At 53.7% G+C, this 20,596-nt stretch overlaps 3 protein-coding genes across 19 annotated transcripts in view; 1 reads left to right on the top strand and 2 right to left on the bottom strand.

The window, feature by feature from the left end:
• The window catches only part of PITPNM2 (phosphatidylinositol transfer protein membrane associated 2), a 141,365-nt gene extending 134,993 nt beyond the window's left edge, over positions 1 to 6,372 (top strand). For all 9 annotated transcript variants that reach the window (XM_075167774.1, XM_075167765.1, XM_075167768.1 and 6 more), the window contains 3 exons: positions 5 to 188; positions 1,478 to 1,606; positions 1,887 to 6,372. In XM_075167774.1, the coding sequence (XP_075023875.1) occupies positions 5 to 188; positions 1,478 to 1,606; positions 1,887 to 2,231 (658 nt within the window). In that variant the 3' untranslated portion in view covers positions 2,232 to 6,372. The remainder of the gene's footprint in view (positions 1 to 4; positions 189 to 1,477; positions 1,607 to 1,886) is intronic.
• Positions 1,399 to 20,255, bottom strand: ARL6IP4 (ARF like GTPase 6 interacting protein 4). Of its 6 annotated transcripts, none has more exons than XM_075167786.1 (8): positions 12,521 to 12,641; positions 10,499 to 10,701; positions 9,796 to 10,128; positions 9,214 to 9,331; positions 7,715 to 7,784; positions 7,316 to 7,491; positions 4,931 to 6,400; positions 1,399 to 2,971 (listed from the first exon to the last, which is right to left on the bottom strand). In XM_075167786.1, the coding sequence occupies exons 2-6, from the start codon at positions 10,689 to 10,691 to the stop codon at positions 7,435 to 7,437; spliced, it is 771 nt and encodes a 256-aa protein (XP_075023887.1). In that variant the 5' UTR covers positions 10,692 to 10,701; positions 12,521 to 12,641; the 3' UTR covers positions 1,399 to 2,971; positions 4,931 to 6,400; positions 7,316 to 7,434. The 6 variants fall into 6 exon arrangements, with proteins under 6 accessions (XP_075023887.1, XP_075023888.1, XP_075023890.1 ...); XM_075167787.1 differs by lacking the exon at positions 1,399 to 2,971 and having other exon boundaries at positions 4,744 to 5,089; positions 6,261 to 6,400; XM_075167789.1 differs by lacking the exons at positions 1,399 to 2,971; positions 12,521 to 12,641 and adding an exon at positions 20,237 to 20,255 and having other exon boundaries at positions 4,744 to 6,400.
• Positions 13,737 to 20,592, bottom strand: OGFOD2 (2-oxoglutarate and iron dependent oxygenase domain containing 2). 4 transcript variants are annotated; one of them, XM_075167781.1, is made up of 7 exons: positions 20,380 to 20,592; positions 20,237 to 20,293; positions 18,135 to 18,245; positions 17,032 to 17,131; positions 15,827 to 15,951; positions 15,088 to 15,345; positions 13,737 to 14,420 (listed from the first exon to the last, which is right to left on the bottom strand). In XM_075167781.1, the coding sequence occupies exons 1-7, from the start codon at positions 20,500 to 20,502 to the stop codon at positions 14,145 to 14,147; spliced, it is 1,050 nt and encodes a 349-aa protein (XP_075023882.1). In that variant the 5' UTR covers positions 20,503 to 20,592; the 3' UTR covers positions 13,737 to 14,144. The 4 variants fall into 4 exon arrangements, with proteins under 4 accessions (XP_075023882.1, XP_075023883.1, XP_075023884.1 ...); XM_075167782.1 differs by having other exon boundaries at positions 17,032 to 17,103; positions 18,128 to 18,245; positions 20,380 to 20,568; XM_075167783.1 differs by lacking the exons at positions 20,237 to 20,293; positions 20,380 to 20,592 and having other exon boundaries at positions 17,032 to 17,103; positions 18,135 to 18,152.
• Between the last annotated feature and the right edge of the window lie 4 nt (positions 20,593 to 20,596).

The following is a 20,596-nucleotide window of genomic DNA, read 5'->3' as shown; positions in this document are numbered from 1 at the left end:
CTAGGCACTGGCAAGACCTCGGCTACCTCATTATCTACGTCACGGGCCGCCCTGACATGCAGAAGCAGAGGGTGGTAGCGTGGTTAGCACAGCACAACTTCCCCCATGGGATCGTCTCCTTCTGCGATGGGCTCGTTCACGACCCGCTGCGGCACAAGGCCAACTTCCTGAAATCCCTCATCACAGACGTAAGCCTGGGTCTGCTGAAATACGATCGTAGCACGCGTTTAGATTGCTCCTCGTCCGATTGCCCCTGTCAGCACCAGTCTCTTGGCAGCGATGTGCCCCGCAGTGGAAGATTAATCTGTTCATTTTATTTTCATCCTTTTATTGCCCTACAAAAGCGTCTACGCTGTTGAATTGTGTCATCTCTGCTCTGCACTGCTCCATCACCGGTCCTTCCAACACCAAACGGCTAATGAAACAGAGGCAGCAGTGCCTCCCGTTCCCCACACATGCACTTTTTTCACCTGTTTGGTGGCTTTCTGGTTGCCTGTGGTGTAACCAGCAGGTCTGAGAGGGCATGGAGCTGCTGCAGAAACGGCCTTGCACCACCCAGCCTTGACGGGGGACTCCACAGAGCATCTTCCCAAGCATTCGACCCCAGAGAGGTCTTAATGTCGCTCAGCCCAGAGCCTCAGAAAAGCTCCAGATAAACCAAGATTTTCTCTGTCTGGCAAGTGAAGGAACTGCCAGCGTCCCGAGCACTTGTGCCCTGCCTTGAACAGCAGGGAAGCCCCTCGTTAACTCTCTCGGACTCTCGTTTCGGCCCGAGTCACAGTGGCGGGAGCAGCCGGCGCTGACTTGCTGCCTGCTCTCCCTTGTCCTCCAGAAGAACGAGTTTGTGACCAGGGCCAGAGGTTTCCTCTGCATCTCCCTGGCCTGCCTGCGGCCCCGGGGACAAAGCCGGCCGGTCTGTGGTGGCACCAGTGTCCGCGCCTCCCCTGCCAGCCCCTGCTTCAGCCCCTAAGGAAGGGGCTGGCCAGGAGCTGCTCTCTGCTCGGAGCGGAGGCGGGCGAACCCCTGAAAAGCAGCGTATTTTGCTGCCTGTCTCTTCTCCCCGTGCCCAGCAGAGTTAAACAGCAGAATTGCATGGCTGGCGGAGGGGAACGCTCCCCGCTAATGATTACTGCACAGGGGGTTGCAAACCGCTCCTCTCCCCCAGTGACAAGCAGGCAGTGAAGCGTGCGGCGTCCCTGCCCCCCGCAGACCTCAAGGAAAGGCCATGGATCAGCAAGCGGAGATCTGCTTTCATATTGCGGTTACTCCTCTTGTTCTGGCCTGTAAACATCCCCGGCTCGGTTAATTAGCGCTTTGCACAGCGGTGCATTATCCAGCAGGGAACTTTACATAAGTGATTGACCTGAGATTCCCACAAATACTATTTATTAAAAAAAAAAAAAAAAAAAAAAGCCCTGCCTGTTGAGCAGCACGGGGCGCCCGTATGTTGTGACCGCGTGTTGCTTTCTCTCCCCAGCTCCACATGAGGATCCATGCGGCGTATGGATCTACTAAGGACATCTCTGTGTACAGCTCCATCAGCCTCCCGCCCACGCACATCTACATCGTTGGCCGACCCACCAAGAAGCTGCAGAGCCAGTGTCAGGTAGGAGCCAGCTTGTCGGAGCCCTGGAGGGGCTGCCAAGGGTCTCCCATGGGAGGGCGATGGGTATTTGGTCACCTTAGAACTGGTGACGGAGCTAGTCTTTGCCAAGAGGACAGGAACTGTCCCACAGACCAGGACCCATCACATCCGTCTGAGTGGCTCCATGTCTTGTACCTCACCCCAGAGAACCTGGTACCGCAAACGCATTTGGGTACCAGTGGCTATCAGGGAAACGTGTCCCATCCCTCTAACGCCTGCCCTCATCCCTCTTGTCTCGCAGTTCATCACGGAGGGGTACGCAGCCCACCTGGCCCAGCTGGAGTACAACCACCGCTCGCGTCCCGCCAAGAACACCACGCGCATGGCGCTGCGGAAAGGCAGCTTCGGGCTGCCCAGCCAGACCGAGTTCCTGCGCAAGAGGAATCACCTGCTGCGGACCATCTCCTCCCAGCCTTCGGCCACCGGCGGCAGCGCCAGCCACCGCCCCGAGCGCACCCAGAGCCAGTCCGACAGCGACAAGGAGAGGGACAGGGAACGCAGCCAAAGAAGCATGAGCATCGCCACGGGGTGCTGGGGCCGGAGCGCTGCGTCCCGGCTGGAGTCTGGCCTCTTGGGGCAGAAGTAGCCAGGCCAGAGGCAGCGACCGTCGGCTGCAGCCACGGGAGGAGAAAACAAAAGGAAAGAGGGACGAGGCCGGCGTTACGGGCTGGAAGGGTAAATATGGTGCTACTCTAATAACATCATGGTATTCTGGGAAGAGACGGGATGTTTCCCACGCAGAACGTGCAGGCCTTGCAGCGGGAGCGTCAGGTTTGTGCAGCATGAGCCCAAGGAACAGCTGGAAATTGGGGGGGAAAAGTCTCCAGGTCAAGATCGCGCTCTCTCCTGCCTCCTTCTCTTATCCAGGTCTAGTGACTGTAAATACGTGCCTCCTCGCCTTGTTAGCCATCGCTCCGATACGCGTGACCGAGTGCTGTCCTCAGAGCCACAGAACAGGGGATGAGGCTGGGGGAACTTGTTCTTGGTTGTCCCAGGCGTCAGCCTGAGGTGCTCTGCCGGTGCCGGCCCGGGGCGGGGTTGGGGTTCGATACGCGTGCCCTTTCCTCGGCACAGACAGCCCCAAGCGAGGGATTTATCGTGGGCTGTGCCAGGCAGAGCAACCGAGAGCTTTACTGTACAGAGCGCTTCAAGTTCAGCCACTTTCTCAAGGAGTACGTGCAGTGGCAGAGCATAAAGATGTGTCGATGCTGTTGGTAGAGGCAGAATGTCGGCAGATTCACGCCCAAGCAAGTGGGGTCGTTATTGTTACTACTGTTATTTTTTTAAAGAGACCTTTCAGAAGCCGATGGAATTTAATGCGTTGACCTATTAAAAGAGGAATACAAGCTATTTTGTTTGAGCTGTTACAAACCTCAGACACTTAATTTGCTGTTAAAGTCTCCAAATACTCTCGCTAGATATTATTTCCAAAAGTAACCACCATATATTTGGAAGCAGCTGAAGGCACTCAGCAGCTAGATTGCATTGCAGTTCTCATCCAAATGCAGGGTCTGACTCTCTCAACACCCACCTCTGAGACGTTTTCTTCTTCCCAGGTTCTCTCCAAGTTCAGTAGCAGCTTTCATGGGAACTAGACTCGCTTCTTTTACCTGTAGTTACTGAACTGTAAAACCTCATTGTTTTTTGCACTGATGATTTTTAGAATGGAAACCTGTTACCATCTCATGTAGCTACACCTAACTGTTTGTAGTGCATGACAATGAAATATTGCTAAGCCAGGGTGTGTGTGTATATATATACATATATGCATATACATATGCACACACACATATATATGTATATGTATATATTTAAAAAAAAAAAAAATCTGTGCAGAAGTTTTTCCAGCAGTAAGGAGACTGTAAGGAAGTGTGCCAACAATGTCAGGCAACCTTAAGAAAAGGCCATATCTTAATTTTCCTGGTGTGTTTCTCAGTGGATGTGCCTGAGCTGGTGGTTTGTGTGCTGCTGGAGCGAGCCGGGGCTGGGTGCGTGGCAGAGGGGAGCTGCCGGTGCGCAGGGCGAAGCGCTCGCTGCTGGCTGGCACGCCCGGTGACACCGAGACGTGTGCGGTGCAGGAACGGGAGCGCGTCGCTCTGCAGCAGCGGAGGAGAACAGTGCCTGAGCGAGGGCTTGCCAAAAAGCCCCTTAGTCCTGTCCCTCGCGGGTCAGCCTGGCCCCGGCGAAGGGCCCGGTCCCCTCCTCGCACACGCCTCCCGGGGCGAGGGGCATCCGGGGTGCCCATTTACAGACTCCAGTTGGCCTCTTCACGTGGAGATTTTATAGTCCTACCGAGCTCCCCGACTGTGTGTAACCCTGCTTTCCCCCACCACACTTTCCTGTCTTTATATCACTTTCTACTTATGAGGATCTTATTTATAACAAAGAATTTTTTAGACTGGCTGCTTCATTTTATTAACTGTTTCAATATGAAGTGCAGGACGGCCGCACTGAGACACACAGCACTGTGAACGCTGCTCTGCTAATTGGCTCTGGGCCACGGTAGGCAAATCTAACTCATCAGACATCCAAGGTAGATCTCACGTGGAGGGTGGCAGCGGAGGCGGAGGAGGGACAGTGCTGAGCTGCCGACGGCGTCCGAGCCGGTGGAGCGCTCAAACCCAACTGCCCGCCCGCCGCCCCGTGCATCTCCCACGTCTTGCAGCCTGGCTGCAAAATGTTTAACCACTTCTCTTTGATAACGACTCAATGACAGAATGTATCTGATGACTTTTGTTACCAAAAACTGACTTCCCTTTCTGCTGACTCAGCTTAGCTCTCTCTGAATGTACATCCAGAGCTTACTGGGTTTAAAAACAATGTGAATTGTCCCAGCTTTTCGCTAGTCGAATGTTATATCAACCAGATGCCATCCGAGTAGGAAGCCAAGCCACAATCCATCCTGTGAAGTCACCAAACCACATCACAAAATAATTTCTGCAAATTTGGATATGGCCTTTGCAAAATTCAGCTTTCCTCCAAGCCCACAACCAAGGCATGATCTGTACATTTTCCAATGCTGACCGGATGTTCACATTTTCTTATGTGTAGATAGTGTAAAACAGAGGCGAATGTAAATGTTCAACATAAAAAGTGGATATATAAAATTGAAAGTTATTTATTTATGTAGAGGAAGAAAAATGTCTGGAGGGACTGGAACCTTCAGGGTTTATTAATATTTAAAAATGTAGCTTTTTGTTTCAGGCATTATGTACAAAGCAATTATTTTATGGACCAAGTTTAATGTAACTGTCAATGAATGCAGAAGTGCAATATTATACTCACCTCTCCATCACTTCATGTTTTAAACAGCTACTAACAGTTAGACTGACAATCACAGCACCTTGTTGAGCTTCTTGAAACTTGCCCGGGTCCTTTCCCTGGCCCCCCATCTGTTGTACGGATCCAACACGGAGAAGCAACTGTAGAGCAGGACCTTTATTGCTGCAATAATACCAGATGAGGTGGGTGTAGGTACCAGGAAATACGCCAATAAGTTTTTCTCCACCGATTCAGTCCATCATAGTCTACATCAATCTATCCTCACCCGCCCCCATCTGGCACTCATCTATCCGAAGCAAAGATCAACGTGCTACTCACTCAAAGAACAATAGCAATAGTTTAACTCTGTGTTTATAACCTGTTTGTTCCGAGCTGTTTTGGAGAGCAATGCATGTGACCCGATGCCTTTCCACGCGTATGGAAGAGGATCCGTTTGGATGCAGTGAGGGAAAGATGAATGTATATTCCATCCTTACTAAAGGGGCACTGTCAGGTTAAAGACCTAATTTATCTTTGTTACAAATAACTCATTTGCTTCAAAATGAAAGAATATCAAGTTTCTTGTACTCCTCCCTATCACCGTTGTCTGGGCAGCCATCAGCACGCCCTGCGACAGTCGCGCCGCTTCTCCGGCAGCCTACGTCCTGTTCTCACACACTAGCACAATACAGCCCGCGCCGCACAGGCTGCCTCGGTCTTTTTTTTGTTTCTTGGTTTTTGTTTTTTTTTTTTTAAATTGTTTCCATGGGAATCAAACTCTGCTGTGGAGCTCAGATTTTTTATAAAAAGCAGCTTTTTCTATTACTGCACTATTGGGCCAGACTTTCTACCTGACGCTGTCCCTTTAAAGTCTTTTAAAAATAAAGAGGAGCCCATGCATTCCCTCCGAGTTGTTTCCTGGGTTTGCTAGATCACTCAGTCAGATGAGGCGAAATTCTAATACCAAAAACGTTTACAGTGTCCGATACGCGAGCCGAGAGCAGTAACTAGCCAAAGGGTTACTAACAAACTCCCGCTCCGCCCAGCAGCCGCCGTGCTTGCTGTAGCAGCCCCTTCTTCAGGTATCGCCACCGTTTGCTGCATTTCCTATTAGTTCTAGAAGCCTTACGGTCCCCTCCCTGTCCTCAGCACCCTCTGCCTGTTGATACCCTCGACTGTCAATTTTATATTCCAACGATGTTAGTTATATTTTATTTATAAAAAATTGCTTTAGGGGTAACAGACGTGTGTGTGGGGAACCACCGGAGGGCATGCCCGAGGGCGCCGGCAGCCGCGCTGGGTACGCCCCTGTCTGTACAGTACCGTGCCGACGACTCGCTTGTGTGTGACAAACCTTCTGTACAACTTCCTTCTCCTCCTTGCTGTTAGTGCATCGTTCCAATGCCTGGGTGTGCTTTGTGTACAGTATCATTGTGAGTTACACAGATTAAAGAAATGGGAAGGCTCTTCTCTGTCTGCTTTTTTTGGGAGGCTCTAGAAACAGACAAGTCACAAAACCCAAGACGTGAGCAGGCGCCAGTTTAATGGGGTTACAGCAACGAACAGACCGTGGAAACCCTCCGCGCAGATCAGTCCTGCAGGACCCATTTGTCCTTGGACCCGTTTGTCCTTTAACCCATTTGTCCTTTTTTTTTTTTTTTCCTTTTTTTTTTTTACAGTTTGTAGATTTATGGACTTTGCAGTGGGGGAAAGGCCAGCTGTTTGCTTTACAGCGGCCATGGGCACGGGTCCCAGAACCCTAACGCTGCCCGGGGCCTGCGCTGTGGGGAAGGAACGCAAGTCGCATGCGGGAACAGACAGCAAGGCAAAACACGCCCGCCCGCACCCCAGTGCAGCGTGCCAGGCCTGTCCTCCCCCAGCGCCACCCGATGAGATGAAGCTGCAGAAGGGCTGAGTAAAGCCCCTGGGGCACAGCGCAGCGTGGCACTCCAGGGCGCCGAGGAGAGCTGCAGCCTGAGCAGAGCCACGCAGCGGCACAGCCCCCCCTCTCTGAGCGGGGTGGGTGAGCACGAAGGGCCCCCAAGCCTGCAGCACCGGGTAAGCACGGGGCACGCAGATCCAGCAAGGAAGGGGCCGAGAGCAGCCCCTGAAGGGAAGGAGTGGCAGCCAGCTGCGTATTTTGCAGTCCCGGTGCATACCCTGTCCTGGCCGCAGCGTTGGCTCCTGCCCACCGAAGCCCAGAGCTGAGGGGCAGCAGCACCTCTAGGTGCTCAGGGCCAGCGAGCCCATCCCGTGCTGCTGAGCTCCTTCGGCCTTGAAAGGGGCATCGGGGCAAGCAGGTCCAAGCGCGTTACAGCCACGCTGGCCCCAGTCAGGAGAGGGAGGGGAGAAGCTGTTTACTGGGAGATGAACGATTAAAGCCACTCTCCTTCCCGGTCAGTAACTTACAGAGCGGCTGGAAGCTGCCCCTGGGGAAGCATCCTGACGCGGTGCTGCCTGCGTGGTCCAGAGACAGAGGCTGGCGCCGGCAGCAGGACAGGCTCCCGGCTCGGCTGGCGCTCACGTGCTCACTGCAGCATCCCCGTCCTCGCCTGGAAGGCCAGCCCGTCCCCCCGGGTGGCTTGCTGCAAAGGGAGAAACACGGGTGCTCACAGCACCGCCTGCCCAGGGATGAAGGACCACCAGCACCCACCCGTGGGGGCCCCCGCAGAGCTGCCAGGGCTCCGTTTGCCCTGGTAGAGTCGGTGGGGTCCCCAGGGAGGCAAGACAACGGCTCTGGGTGCAGCAGCTCCCCAGCTGCGCCCACCCACCCATCAGCAGCTCACGCTGGTGGCAAGGCCCCACTACCTTGTTAATCTCCTTGTGTCTCTCCTTGCTGACGATTTCTTCTAGTACTTCTCCGTCTCCCTTAATAAGCCTGGAAGAGAAGCACGGGCCCGTGAGCCATGAGGGCTACCGGCAAGTTCCTGCCAGCCACGCTGTTTTCCAGCCGCAGAAGGCGCTGACCCCCCAGCCCCCCCCGAGGGCTGCCGTTGTTCCCCAGCGCAGGCGCGCGGTCACCGGCTCCCTCACAGCGGTACGTGCCTGGCACCAGGTGCCGGGCTGATGCACCTCTCGGCAAGGCCAGCGACGACCTACCCCTGAAGTTGCATTAGGTGACTTTTTTTTTAATTTTTTTTGGCCGTATCAAGTTTCAATAGCTCGGCAGGCTTTGCCGTTGCTCCTGTGGGATTAATGTCACCACGCCGCAGCAAGGACAGGTGTGGTCCCCTGAGAAATCAGCATCCTCCTGCATGGGCCAGCCGCCCCTGCCCCAGGCGGTGGGCACGGTCTGCTGTGTGCAGAGCCAGTCGCACTTGCACACGGCAGGAGAAAACACTCGCAATAAAAGCATCTCCTGCACTCAACCATCTGCAGAGGCTTCGCTGTCAACAGCAAAGCCCCAATCCCTGCAAAACCCCTTCCTTTTCTTCACAGAGTTCAGGTCTGGTCCTGGCTGCCCCAGGAAACTGCAAAGCCATTCAGAAACAGGAGCCAGTTTGGGCCTGAAAGGCAGCCAGACCGGGGAGCATCTTGCTGAGTGAATTCCAAGCAGTGTCGGAGGCGGCTCACACCTCCAAACATGAACAGAAATTTAATTGTCTTCATTACATGCCTTACGGGGAACCGACCTTTGTTCCACACCTCCCTGAGCCCCGTAGGCTGCCTTCTATTTTAAGCCTGGACTTGTCACACCCAATTCTCTTCAGCGTGATGTTTTCTGCTTGCTGAGAAGATGCAGTTTATTAAAAACTGGGTCATTTCTATTTGGCAGCTAAACAAACTTCGGTTTGATTGTTGTCTGTAACCCCAAGGGGCACGCACACTTGCACCCTGGTGCTAACCGGGGCTGACTGCGTGTGTGCTTCGGAGCCGAAAAGCAGGTAGGTGAAGCAGTGGGGTAAGGAGGTGTCAGCCACCCCTCTGGCTCCCGCTCTGCCCCTGCTTGCAGAGCCCCATTTAATGGGAAGAAGCTGAACCCTTCACAGCGCAAGGAACAAACCTGCTGCCTCCAGCAGCGAGCTGCTCTGCCGTCTGCGTCCCACAGCTCTGGCTTGGGACGCAGCCCAGCGCCCCTTGCATGGAGGCCCAGCACAACTCGATAATTTGGTGTCAAACACGTCACTTTCTGGGTGATTACACCAGGTTTGATGGGAGGGGATCTACGAGGGATCGGCTCAGGCCTTTGCTGCTGACGGGGACCTGGGTCCACGCACGGTACTGCAGTGCTGTGGACCGGCATCCTCCAACCCACACACCACGGATGGGGATGGACAACCTGCCTCCCTTCTCCCCAGGGATCATACCTGGTTCTCCCTGTTTCGGGATCCACAACTCTCCTTATGACACTCTGCCTCGCGTCCCATTCTTCCTTTGTCATTGGCTTCATAGCCTGGATTCGGGATTTTTGTTCGTCTGTCAAAACTGGAATGCATCAGTTCGTCAGAGCCGTGCTCGTGGGGCACAGCACCACGCCTGACATGAAAAGACACGCATGCCGCGCCAGCTTCCCGGCGGTACTCGGGGTTCAGTGATGAACCACGCAAAGGAAGGGCCACTTCATGTCCCAAAGCCAGTACCAGCTTTGCCAGTTTGTTACTGCTGACCATGACCTTCCATCTGGCACCTTTGCTCCCTGCTCACATCTATAAACTACATCTGAACACTTCACAAATGACTCGCTGAATGTGGCTCCTTACGTTTACTTGGTGTGGCTCGAAGGCGGCCACGGTAAGCGGGAGAGAGGAGCGTCAGGAGCTCCTCTCTGTACAGAGCCCTGCCTCCCGCAGACACCTCGCGTGCTGCGGGGAAGGGCGACGTGCGAGCGTCTTTCCCCAGCGCGGCACTTGTGTGCCCTGGCTTCAGCAGGAGGGAAACGCCATCGTTACCTGGTCCAGAGTCCACCAGTGACTCCTTCTGCCACTGCTCCAGCGAGGGGCCGGGCACCACTTCTCCCTTGGCTTTCTCCTCCTTAGCCCTTTCCTTTGACTTCTTTTTTGATTTCTTCTTTATTCTCTTCTTCTTCTTCTTCTTGTCTTTCTGTTTCGCTCGCTTTTTTTTGCTGTGTCGACTCTTCTTCGTTTTGGAGTCACTGTCACTGGAGTCATCAGAAGAGCTGGAGGAAGAGGAAGACGAGGAGGAGCTGGTGGATGAAGATGCTGTCTCAGAGGAAGAGGTACTTGCCTTCCTCTTCTTTTTGTCCTTTCCTTCTTTCTTCTTTTCTGCAATACGTAAGAAGAGGCTGAGTGGAGCAGCTCTGGCCCCGCGGCAGCAGGGATGCTGGTCACCCCCTCCCAGCCCGGTGTCTTTCTTGCCTGAACAGCAAAGCCCCCAAAGCCGGGGCAAAGGCCCCTCTGTGCTGACACCTTTAACACATCACGGCGTGCAGCACCGTGCGGCCGGACCAGCACGCGGAGGGGCTGTGGGGCTCCGCACTTGTCAGAACGAAACTAAAATGGGCACAAAGTGCACAGCAAGGCAAGAGACACCGATTTAGCTAAAAGCAGGGACCCTCTTCTCCCACCTCGCCCCCTCTGTGCACCTGCCCCAGGAAAATGTGGTGAAAGCGCGGGGTCGCGGGCCGTTCCCTACCTTCCCTAGCTGCCGCTGAGCTCGACTTGTGTCTGTGAGACCCAGAGGTCCGCTTCCTCGGAGGAGAGCTGCTGCCCCGGCGTGAGTCCTTGCTGCTTTTCCTCTTTTTCTTCTCCTTCCTCTCCTGTCTGCTCCGAGAATTGCTTTTGCTCCTGCTTCGCGATCGCTTCCGAGACTGGCTGTGGGCCATCATGCGTCAGCCCCTGGAGGGAACGGGTTACATCAGTGCCACAGGGGAGACCACCCTCGCTCAGCCGCAACGCGTCCAGCAGCCCCCAAAACCTTAAATCCAACCCTGAGCCAACCAGCCCTGGAAGACCTGCTCCTGAGCTCGACGCTCATGCCTGCTCTCGCTGGGCTCCCAACGCGCCGGGGCAGTTGGGGTCACCCATCACACAGCCGTGGCTAAACCGAATTTCACCAACCCACAAAATGGGAGTCCTCAGCAGAGAGCTGGGGGCGCGCAGGGACAGCACTGCCATCCCCTCGAGACAACCGTCTCCGAGCAGGCTGGGCGTGAAAGCTCCACCAGAAGCGTGAAATGCTTCTCGCGTTTGTCCCTAGATGTGATGACTAAGAAAGAAAGGGGCTGATCCCCGTCGGGGTTGGGGTCTGCAGGCAACGCTGTGCCCCATGGCCCCGGGGACAGCCCCCGGGCCGTGACCGCCCCACGGGGCTGGGAGCCGTCGGGAGGAGGTGACACGCTGCACCTGCAGACGGACGCCGGCAAGGTGTGATGGATGCTGCAGCGACAGTCAGCAGAATGAAACGTCCTCCCCAAGCTGAACACGGAGTCAATCACCCCGTTATTTAAAATGCCGAGAGCAGGCGCAAGCCAAGGGAAGGAATGAATTTTTAATATTCCAATTTACTTTTAGAAAACAGATTATGCACTGAGCTGGCATCCCCGTCCATCAGCCCGACCGGCTGCCAGCAGCCACAGGCCAGAGATGGCATGATATATGCTCTCATTAATTTAAAAAACAAACTGGCACCGTTGGCAGAGCAGTATCTGGGAAATGCTTTCTCACAGCCACCTTCCAACTACCGCATTTAATTAATTGCATGTTTACCACCTCGACGTTCCCAAGTGGCGATTCGCTCCCAAGCGAATCAGGCCTTTGATTGATTTCCAAACGGAAATTTCAATCAGAGAAAAAAACCCAAAACAATTAAGGACACGCAGGGAAGTTTCTGAGGATGACAGTCCTTCACCGACACGCACCCAGCAGCCGTCCCTCACACCAGGGCCTTGCTGGTGGGACGGCGTTTGAGTCTGGGGTCCGCTCCATCCGTGGCCGTGGTGGCAGGACCCGCTTCTATACGACCGCGGCAACAGGGTGAATGGATGCGGAGTTGGGCTCCGACAGGAGCATCCCGGCGAGTCCAGGGCGACGCCGTGGGAAGGGGACGAGCCCCGAATCCCGGCAGCACCCCAGGCTGGTGGCACCCCAAAGCTGGGGTCTCGCCTCCACTCGTGGCCACAGTGGGGCGGCTCCTCCTGCCCACCCAGCTTCGCCCACGCCCGGCCCTTGGCAGGGGGCCGAGAGCCCGGCTACTGCTCTGCCCCTGCCGCAGCCGGAGGGGCAGCCCCTTCCCTCTCGCCCCAACCAGGGAGCCTGCGGCATGCTGGCCCTTTAAGAGCTCAACACGAGGTGTGCTGGCCCTTTAAGAGCTTGGCACAAGGTGCACTGGCCCTTTAAGAGCTCAACACGAGGTGTTCTGGCTCTTTAAGAGCTTAGCACCAGGCGTGCTCCCCCTTTAAGAACCTGCGCGGGGTGCACTGGCACTTTAAGAGCTCAGTACTAGATGCACTGGCCCTTTAAGAGCCCGGCGCAAGGTGCGGCCCCTTTAAAAGCGCGCCCCCCCCCGCCCGCCGTGTCCGCCTCTTTAACAGCGCATGCGTTTCCTTCCCCCCACCCCCCCTCGCCCCCGCCCCCGGTGTCCTCAGCCCGGACGGCCGCTCCGGCCCGGCCCCGCCGCAGGTAAGAGGAGGAAGGAGGGGAGGAGGGAGGGACTCACCGCGGCCGGGCCGGGCCGGGCCCCCGCACCGCCCCGCCGGCACCGAGCGGGGCACCCGCCGCCGGGCCCGCGCTGGCCTTCCCCCGGCCACTTCCGGCCGCCGTGCGCGGGGCCGGCGGGCAGCCGCGCCGCTCTCTTTGGTTCCGGGGTCCGCCGGGCCCGCCCAGCCCCGGGAGCAGCCGCTGGGCCAGCACCGGTATTGCCCTGTGGCTTAATTTTCTGGGCCTCATTCAGGCGCAGAGAGGAAGCGCTAACGTTTTCTGCTGAAGGAAGTGAAGATTTGACAATTGGTTTTCTTGATAGCAGCCCTTTGGCTCCATGCACAAACACAACAGCCCGTTTCCTTCCCGAGACGCAATTTTAATGGGTTTTGCTAATGAAAAGCTAATCAGCGCCACGTGCTAATGGCATCCCCGGCCAAAAATACAGCGGATCTGCTGGGAAGGTTTAAATCAGCACCCTCACCTTTCACAATTATCGATGATGCAAAGTCCGCACGCTGCCATTATCGCGTTGAATAAATGAAAAAGCCCCTTACAAACGCAGTGGCGTTTGTGTTTCAACGTAGACGTGTGTATCAAATACAGACAATTAACCTCCCACAGAGCCAAAGGCGGCCACCAAATCAAAAGATATTTGGCTGCTTTAATTTGTTTTGTAGATGGGAGAGGCTGTGATTCCAGCCAGCCGGCAGTAAGACGGGAAAGCACTTGACCCCCCTAACGCATCAGCTGCCAAATTAAGATCTTGGTGCCAAATGAAGAAGTCCCAGGCCTGCCTGCTGCACCCAGGTTGAGACGGTTATTTTCTATTTTCACTTGTTCACGTAACTAAAGGAAGGGAGTTAAATGTACGCTCTTGCCTTCCTCTGGAAATTTTGCTAAGTGCAGGTAGCTCCCAGAGCCGTGTCTCTAAAACCCATCTCTGCTTGTTAACAACATTCTCGCTACCTTTGAAAGGGAAATTTCTGCTCAAAAGAGCTCGTGGAGGCCTTCAGAGATCCTCTCAGCCACCCTGTGGGATCAGCTCTCCCTATATTGCTCCTGATGGATTTTTCTGAGCCGGGGTTAGGTAAACGGTGACGATAATTCCAGGCCATTCCCAGCAGCCTGTTGCGAATCACCTGTATCTCACTTTTGAGCAGATCCTTCACTGTCACCCAGCAACAAAAAGCTCTTCCCCTTCCCCTGGAAGAGGACAAATAGCAGAGCCGTGCTAAGTGCAGGGCTTTATTGTACCGTTCTTTCCCGTTTACAGCGGGACCCACGACGCTGCTGTTGGCACAGGGGTCTGCACAAAGGCCAAGCAGCTTTGGGCGTTTTCCCCGTACACCTGAAAATATTTACAGAGCCTTTGCAGTGAATCAAAGTGTTGAGGCTTTCTACGTCTTCCACGCAGTCCTCCAGCCCGCGCGTGAGCCCTGGCCAGCCCGAGTACCCGCTCCTTCAGCTGCCCAAGCAGCTGGCTTCCCTAACCCCAGCAGGACCGGTTTTGCATCACTTTCCAAGGCCACGCTACTTCTTACATGACTCGTGCACCCGTCAAAGAGTCTGTTAGTGCAGTCCGAGAGGTCAGAAAGGAGATTTAGGCAACTTGGTCTGGAGAAACCAGGCCCTACTGTCTGCTACCACAAGGAACAGAGATTCACAGTCTCGGGCACGTCATCTTCAAGAGGTTCTGTGAACCCGTCTCCAAACCCCTCTGCTTCCACCAGCTCGGGTTTCTTGTTGCACATGGGGCAGAGCTGGTTGCGGATGGCAGATGATCTCATCCAAATAATGAGGTTCCAGCGTTCCCCGGAGGCAATGGGAAGCGCCCCGTGGATCTGCCCTCCTCGGTGTAACAGCCCCTGGGCTCCCACATGTTCGATCTCTATGTACTTTGGCACGGGGGTAGGATCCTGGAACAAAGGGAGGCGGATACAGCATTACACCAGAAAGTCCCTAGCAGAACAATACTCAAACAGGTGAAGCTTTCACTTGTCACCTCTTCACCCACAGCACCCAGTGAGCAACACGGAGAGGAGTCACTGCACCTCTGAAATGCAGCCACTTCAGTGGTGGCTTGGCAGCAGTTTAGTACAACTGTTTTCAAGTAAGACATTCTGAGTGCCAGGCCCAGAGGGAATTTAAAGACAGAGTTTCAACGAAAAAAACTCTTTCACCAGTGTATGGGAGCTTTTACCCTTCTCTTGCCAGGAGTCCCCTGGAAATAGGGACTTCAGATTTAGGTTTAAGTCTCATCTGAAATAAATGTCTTCTCTCTCCCTCTCAGGACTCCCTGTTCACTATTTCAGTTGTGGAAAGATGGGCTGCTTTGTTTCACTCGTTTCTACTACGATAGCTGTCTCTGTCCTCTCTTTGAAGCTTGAATATTGGTCACATGCTTGTAGCAGAAAAGAATCCTGTATAACCAAGACATTTAAAAAAATGGGGAAGGGACACAGCAGGTTTGACTGTCGGAAGTGAATAATTGTTTTTTAAAACACCGTTAATGCCTTGAAACTGAGGGGGTGAGGGGGTAGAGGGGAATAGAATCAGGGTCCAGATTAGGAACATGCTCAGTACCTGGCTGAAATCCCCAAAGTACAAGTTGCCTTCTGTGAAGTCTTTTCCCAGTGAAACGTTTAGGGTGACTTCTGCATTGTCATAGTGAGAGCTCAAATCCAGATCTTCGTGTAGCGAGTACTTGACAACAAATGCCTTATGGCTGTCCAGACAAGCGCCTCCCAAGTCGGGATAAAGCAGTGCCGTTATGGGCCGCAGGTATTTTTCACGCAGGGGTGTGATGAATGCTTCATCCATCCCAAGCTCATTTAGCAAAACCTGTCTCAAAGAGAGGAGACGGGAACAGCTGACCAACTATACCTGCTGCTCATCAGAGCAGCTGCAGAGCTGTCTTGTTCTCTTCCAACCCTGCTGCTTGCTTAGATAAAGAACTTTAGAGCAAAGGCTCCAGCTACAGGCAAAAGGAGGAGGATCAAGGTGGAAAGTGATGGGGAAAAGACAAAGATCAAAAGTTGTGTTCTTTAACAATAGACTCCCTGATTTAAATGTGTATTGCTTAAATACAAGGTGCTCTTTGCTCTGAGATACCAACTCCCAGCCCCTTTCCTGCATTCCCCTGTCCTTTTGTCTGTGTAACACGCATTCCCTCAACCTGTTCACTTCAAAGAGGCTGCACTCAAACTGCTCTGTGCTCAAATTACAGGCATTTCGGAAGGGAAAGGAATGCGAAGCGAGGAGGTAAACAGAATCTGCTTGTGAACACTCCCCCTAAAGAAGCACAAGAGCTAGTGAGTCCTACCCCATAGTTATTCATAGTGTTGGGCCTGCCTTTAGGCATGTCTGACCGCTCAAAGTTCTCCAGCTCATCCACAAAGGCTTGGCAGAATTCCTCTGTGAACACTGGGAGTCGATAGATCCTCTTATCTGTCAAAAGAAGGGAGACACCGTTTGCTGGGGAAAATAACAGGCGAGAGTGTTCTTGGCGGTCATGCTGTCTGGCTATACTGCGCTGGTGTCAGTGAGGACGCAGGACCCGCACGCTTCACTTGTGCTCAGGCTGCTCAAAGGGCTGGAACCATTCCCCAGGATCGGCTCTGGGATGTGTTTGTTGTTTTTCATGTTGGCCTCTCGTTTCCAGGAGATCTGGCGCTGATTTAAATGCCTGCTGTAGGTGCCATGGAAATGTTTTGAGAGGGTCTAGAGGGAGGGCAGTGAATCAGCGGCCCATCACAGGCCGGCTGAATACAGCCTCCTGCAAGAAGGAGACTCAAGGTCATTCCAGGGATGCGGGATTCACTCATCCAGTGCCAACCTTCTGGGAAGACCAGGCCTTCCGAGCTGCCTTTCAGGTCTGTGTAAGGGGACCTCAGTATCGAGGATATAGAGGCTGAGATAAGGACAGTGTGAAAAGGCTGTGCGTCTGGAAATCGTGCCTTGGACAAATCCAGGAGCCCTGCACATACACATTTGTGTCTTTCTTTTTGTCTTGAGAAAAGGAGGCAACTTTACAGCTTCCCCTCTACATTTTGTCAGCATTTCTGGTAGGGAGAGAGTTTCACAGATGCCTCCAGGGAAGCTTAAAACCCAGATCTCTTTTTAAAAGACTGAAACTATTTCACTCAGACTAACCAACAGGGATTGTCTGAAATGGTAAAGCACTTGGGGAGGGAAAACCAAGCTCCCCAGGCTAACAGTGCTCCTTCAGCAGGCTCCCCCGTGAGGCTGTGGTACAACCAAAACCCCAGCCCTGCTGCAGCTAGAGCCTCTGGTGAGACATCAGCAGACTGGGATTGGAAAAGCAGAAAACAGGATCTCATCCCGAGCGTAACTGCTGCACAATACTGCCTCTCCAGAGGCTCTCGTCAAGTAGAAAATAACATCCTGTTTGTCTCAACTGTGTATCAAATCTGAGCTATTAAAGACAGGGCTTGAAAACAGCTGTCATCACTGAAGCTGCAGTGTCACACGGGGAGATCTTTGTGGCTGATGTGTTGTTTTCTTTACCTGAGAAGGACTCGACGTAGCACAGGAGGCCATGGAGATGCGCATCCGGCGATGTGCAGTATCTCACGATTTCTAGAAAATTTGGGGCCAGGAATGAATCCTGGCATCAAGGGAAGGATGATAAAAATACACAGAAACACAATTAGCCTGCACAGTCTTTTACAGCCCAAGAGGGAAATGGACTTCCAGGCAGCCACAGGAAAATATGTAGAGTCTGGGGAGCAAGGCTGATGGTCACACTTGGGTTACTTCTGTGGCAGGAAATGCAGAACATTACTGGTGTTTTTCTTGGCGGTTTAGGTAAGTTGCTGCTTGCTCTAGTTCATGGGTTTCTAAGTATAACTGGTCAGATTTATCCTCAGCGTGATAGGAAAGAGCCTGGCTCGCCGTATGGACTCCTAACAGGTAAGCGCAAAGTCTTTCCTAGCAGATTTAGCATCTTGTTATGGCCTCAGCACAACAGCGTGACTACGCTCTGCTGTAAGCAGTTCCCCACACAGATCATGACAGACAAGGGCAGAACTTGTTACTATAGGATTGTGGAGCAGTAAATCTGCGCGAACTCGTTTGTGTGTTACTGCTGCTCTGTGGTAATTATCCAGCTGGGAAGTCTTGGGTCTGGCAAACACCAGGAAATTCAAAGCAGAGTAGCCCACAACAACGAGGGCTACCCTGCATTTGCGGTGGGGTGTATACACGCAAGCAGCCCGCTGCCCCCCTTCAGACAACAGTCACCAGTAACTTGTCTGTGTGTTAAGCCCATAAATGCTAATTTCTCTGGCTGGTCGTTAGACCTCACCGACCCTGTTTGCTGCAATGATGCTTAGGTCTAAATTACTAAGGGTATTCTGAGTCCAGTACCAGGTGCTGGCGCAGCTTCAATACAGAATGACCCTTACCTGGCTCTAAGCCAGGCAGACTCTTGCCTGGAGAATATGCTACGCTGTGAAAGTTTTTAATTCGGTTTTAACACGCCACACTTTGGTTTTAGTTCAGTCCAGCTCTAGCACTGTGGGCAATCCCAAGAAGAGGGCTTCCTACTGCAAAAATAAACTGTCAGGCAATTGCTTGGGTGCAAAATAGATTCCAAACATACTGTCTACCTGCAGAATGTACACTTCTGGGTGTTCTTGTTTGTAGCACTTTGAGATGATGGCTTTGCGTTCCACTGACTGATGAATTAACTGTTTTCTTCTCTGCACTTCTGCCTCAATCTACAAGTAAACAATAGAGCATATTGTTAGAAAATCAAAAGGGATAGCTAAAACAATTCCAGGAATTTGCTCATTGTTTTAAACCAGTTATTTTTGTTCTGGGCACCTCTGGGAGACAGAGTGTATGCCTTTGTTTTTCTGTAGTCAAGACAAGTCCAATAAATATCTGAAAAGCCAAATGCCTAAGGCGGATTTGAGACACGTTCTCATTACGGATGGCTTAAAAAATAACTGAAGTCTTTCCATGGATGTGTCAAGGGGAGCTGCAAGGTTTCAGCCCTTTCAGGCATTCTGACGCCTCTGGCTTATGTTCTGACAATATAAGCATTGTCCAAAATAAAGACATTTGTTGGGAGGGAGACGGGACTTGTCATGAAGGGATTACTGCTAAGTGTTGTGGGGACAGGCTAATCTGTCATTTCAGAGGAAACAGCTGTAGTAGCAGCTGATTCAGGCAGCTCTTCCTATTTAATAACAATCCATAAGATTAGTTTATAACATTCCTCAGCAAAAAAGGAATGAGGGTGTGATCGGTACCCCCTGCTCCTGACCCCTGGTAATGTGGTTAGCATAACTAACACCATTTTATAAGTCAAGCAGCCATTCTCTGTGACCGAGCGGGTCATGTATTCCTTCCTTTTCCCTCATTATCAGGCCCTGAAGGTCCTGTGAGCCAAGTAGATGAACCAAACAGATTTCTTCTTCCCCTCCCTACTAGCCTCAAGGTTCCTGGGTGCCAGGCCGATTACTCCCTTCCTTGCCGGCCTTGAAGGTCCCAGGCACCCGGCCAGCCAGGTGTTGTTGATGACCCTGTCACAGAACAGGGAAGCGTAACAGCACCCAGAGCACTGTCTATAAAATCAAGCAGTTACAAGTCCTAAGTGGGGAACTTGGACTGGAACTGCTGCTGGACAGTGAGAGCCGTGACCCGCCACGGCCAGGGACGCCTCCACCGTCATCTGCTTCCTCCGAGGACTGAGTGACTCGTATTCTTTTATATGATTTTTGAGTCTAGATTATGATTGTTATATTGATACAGCAAACCATGTGTTAAGATCTGACCTGATCTGCAGAGGGTCCAGGTGATGAGAAATTAAGTTAAGTTAAGATCTAGCTGATTAGAAATTATAATTAAATTAGGATCTAGAAATCCTGTTAAGTTGTATTATAAATTCTGTATTACGGTGCTTATTGTGCTACATTGATTCTGCCTGTAGAAATCCTGTGCTGTTCTAATCATAAATTCTCTGCTACACTAATCATAACATCCTGTTAACAAAATAAAGCTTTAATTGTAACTACGATTTAGTGCTGCCATCATCCTGCCAAAGATCCCTGAAGGAACCTGTCTGTCCCCTTAGTGTTGGGGTGAAACGGGAGCTGGTTGTGTGACAGATCTCTGCCCCTGGCCTGGAAAGGCAGACAGATCCCTCCTTAGGAGAGCGCCCTGGGGAGATTCTTGCGACACGCAGTGCCGCCTTCCCCGCGTGAGCTCGGTAGGATCCTGCTGATCCCACCTCAAGGCACCCTTTAAAGGCAATTAAGAAAAGAAGGGATGAGGGAGGACAAACCAGAAGGGTATTTACTTCCAGGGTGTTGCCAGTACAGAGGCGCCTCCGACAGCATCCAGCCCCGGACCAGGGCGCCAGCCCCGAGGGGAATTTCTCCCTTCGCTCCCCGCCCGGCAGCGGGTTTGGTCAGGACCAGGGGCCGGGCAGCCCTGCCCCAGTTCTCTCAGGGGCTTGTGGCTTCAGCCAGTCTCCCCGGCTCCGCTCAGCGCTCAGACCACCGCCCCCCGGGCCACCCCTGTGTGTGGAAACCCCCCCGTGAAGGGGGGGTCCCCTGAGGGGAGCCGGGGTGCGCTGTCCAGGCCCCCCCTGAGGCGGCGGCTCCCCGGGTCCTCCCCCGCTCCCTGCGAGAAGCCACCCCCTCCCCGGGAAGCGAAGCCCCCGGCCCGCTCTGACAGGATTTACGGGCGAAGCCGCGCTCACCTCCCGCAGCGCGGCTCTGAAGTCCTCCTCGCTCCGGCAGCCCCGCTCCCGCAGCGCCTGCAACACACGCGGCCCGTCACCCCACCGCCCGGCCTCGGCCGCCACCGCGATCGGGTGGGGGGTGCCCGCCGCCCCGCCGTTACCCGCCCGTGGTCGCGGCGGAGCTGCCCCTCGTCCCGGTACCGGACGTGCAGCCCGTAGCGCCCCACGAAGACGTTGTCCGAGAAGAAGCAGGCGCAGGCCAGGAACGGGCGGCCCGCGGACATGTTTCCCACCGGCGGCCGTGCAGGGGCGGTGCCGGGTGCGGGTCCAGCTGCCAAACGGCTCCGCCGCGCAGCGGGGAGCGCCGCTTCCGGACGA

The sequence above is a fragment of the Calonectris borealis genome, chromosome 18 (assembly GCF_964195595.1).
Source record: "Calonectris borealis chromosome 18, bCalBor7.hap1.2, whole genome shotgun sequence".
Lineage (NCBI taxonomy): Eukaryota > Metazoa > Chordata > Aves > Procellariiformes > Procellariidae > Calonectris > Calonectris borealis.
The sequence above is the reverse complement of the archived record's forward strand: the minus strand, read 5'-3'. Positions and strand labels throughout refer to the sequence as shown.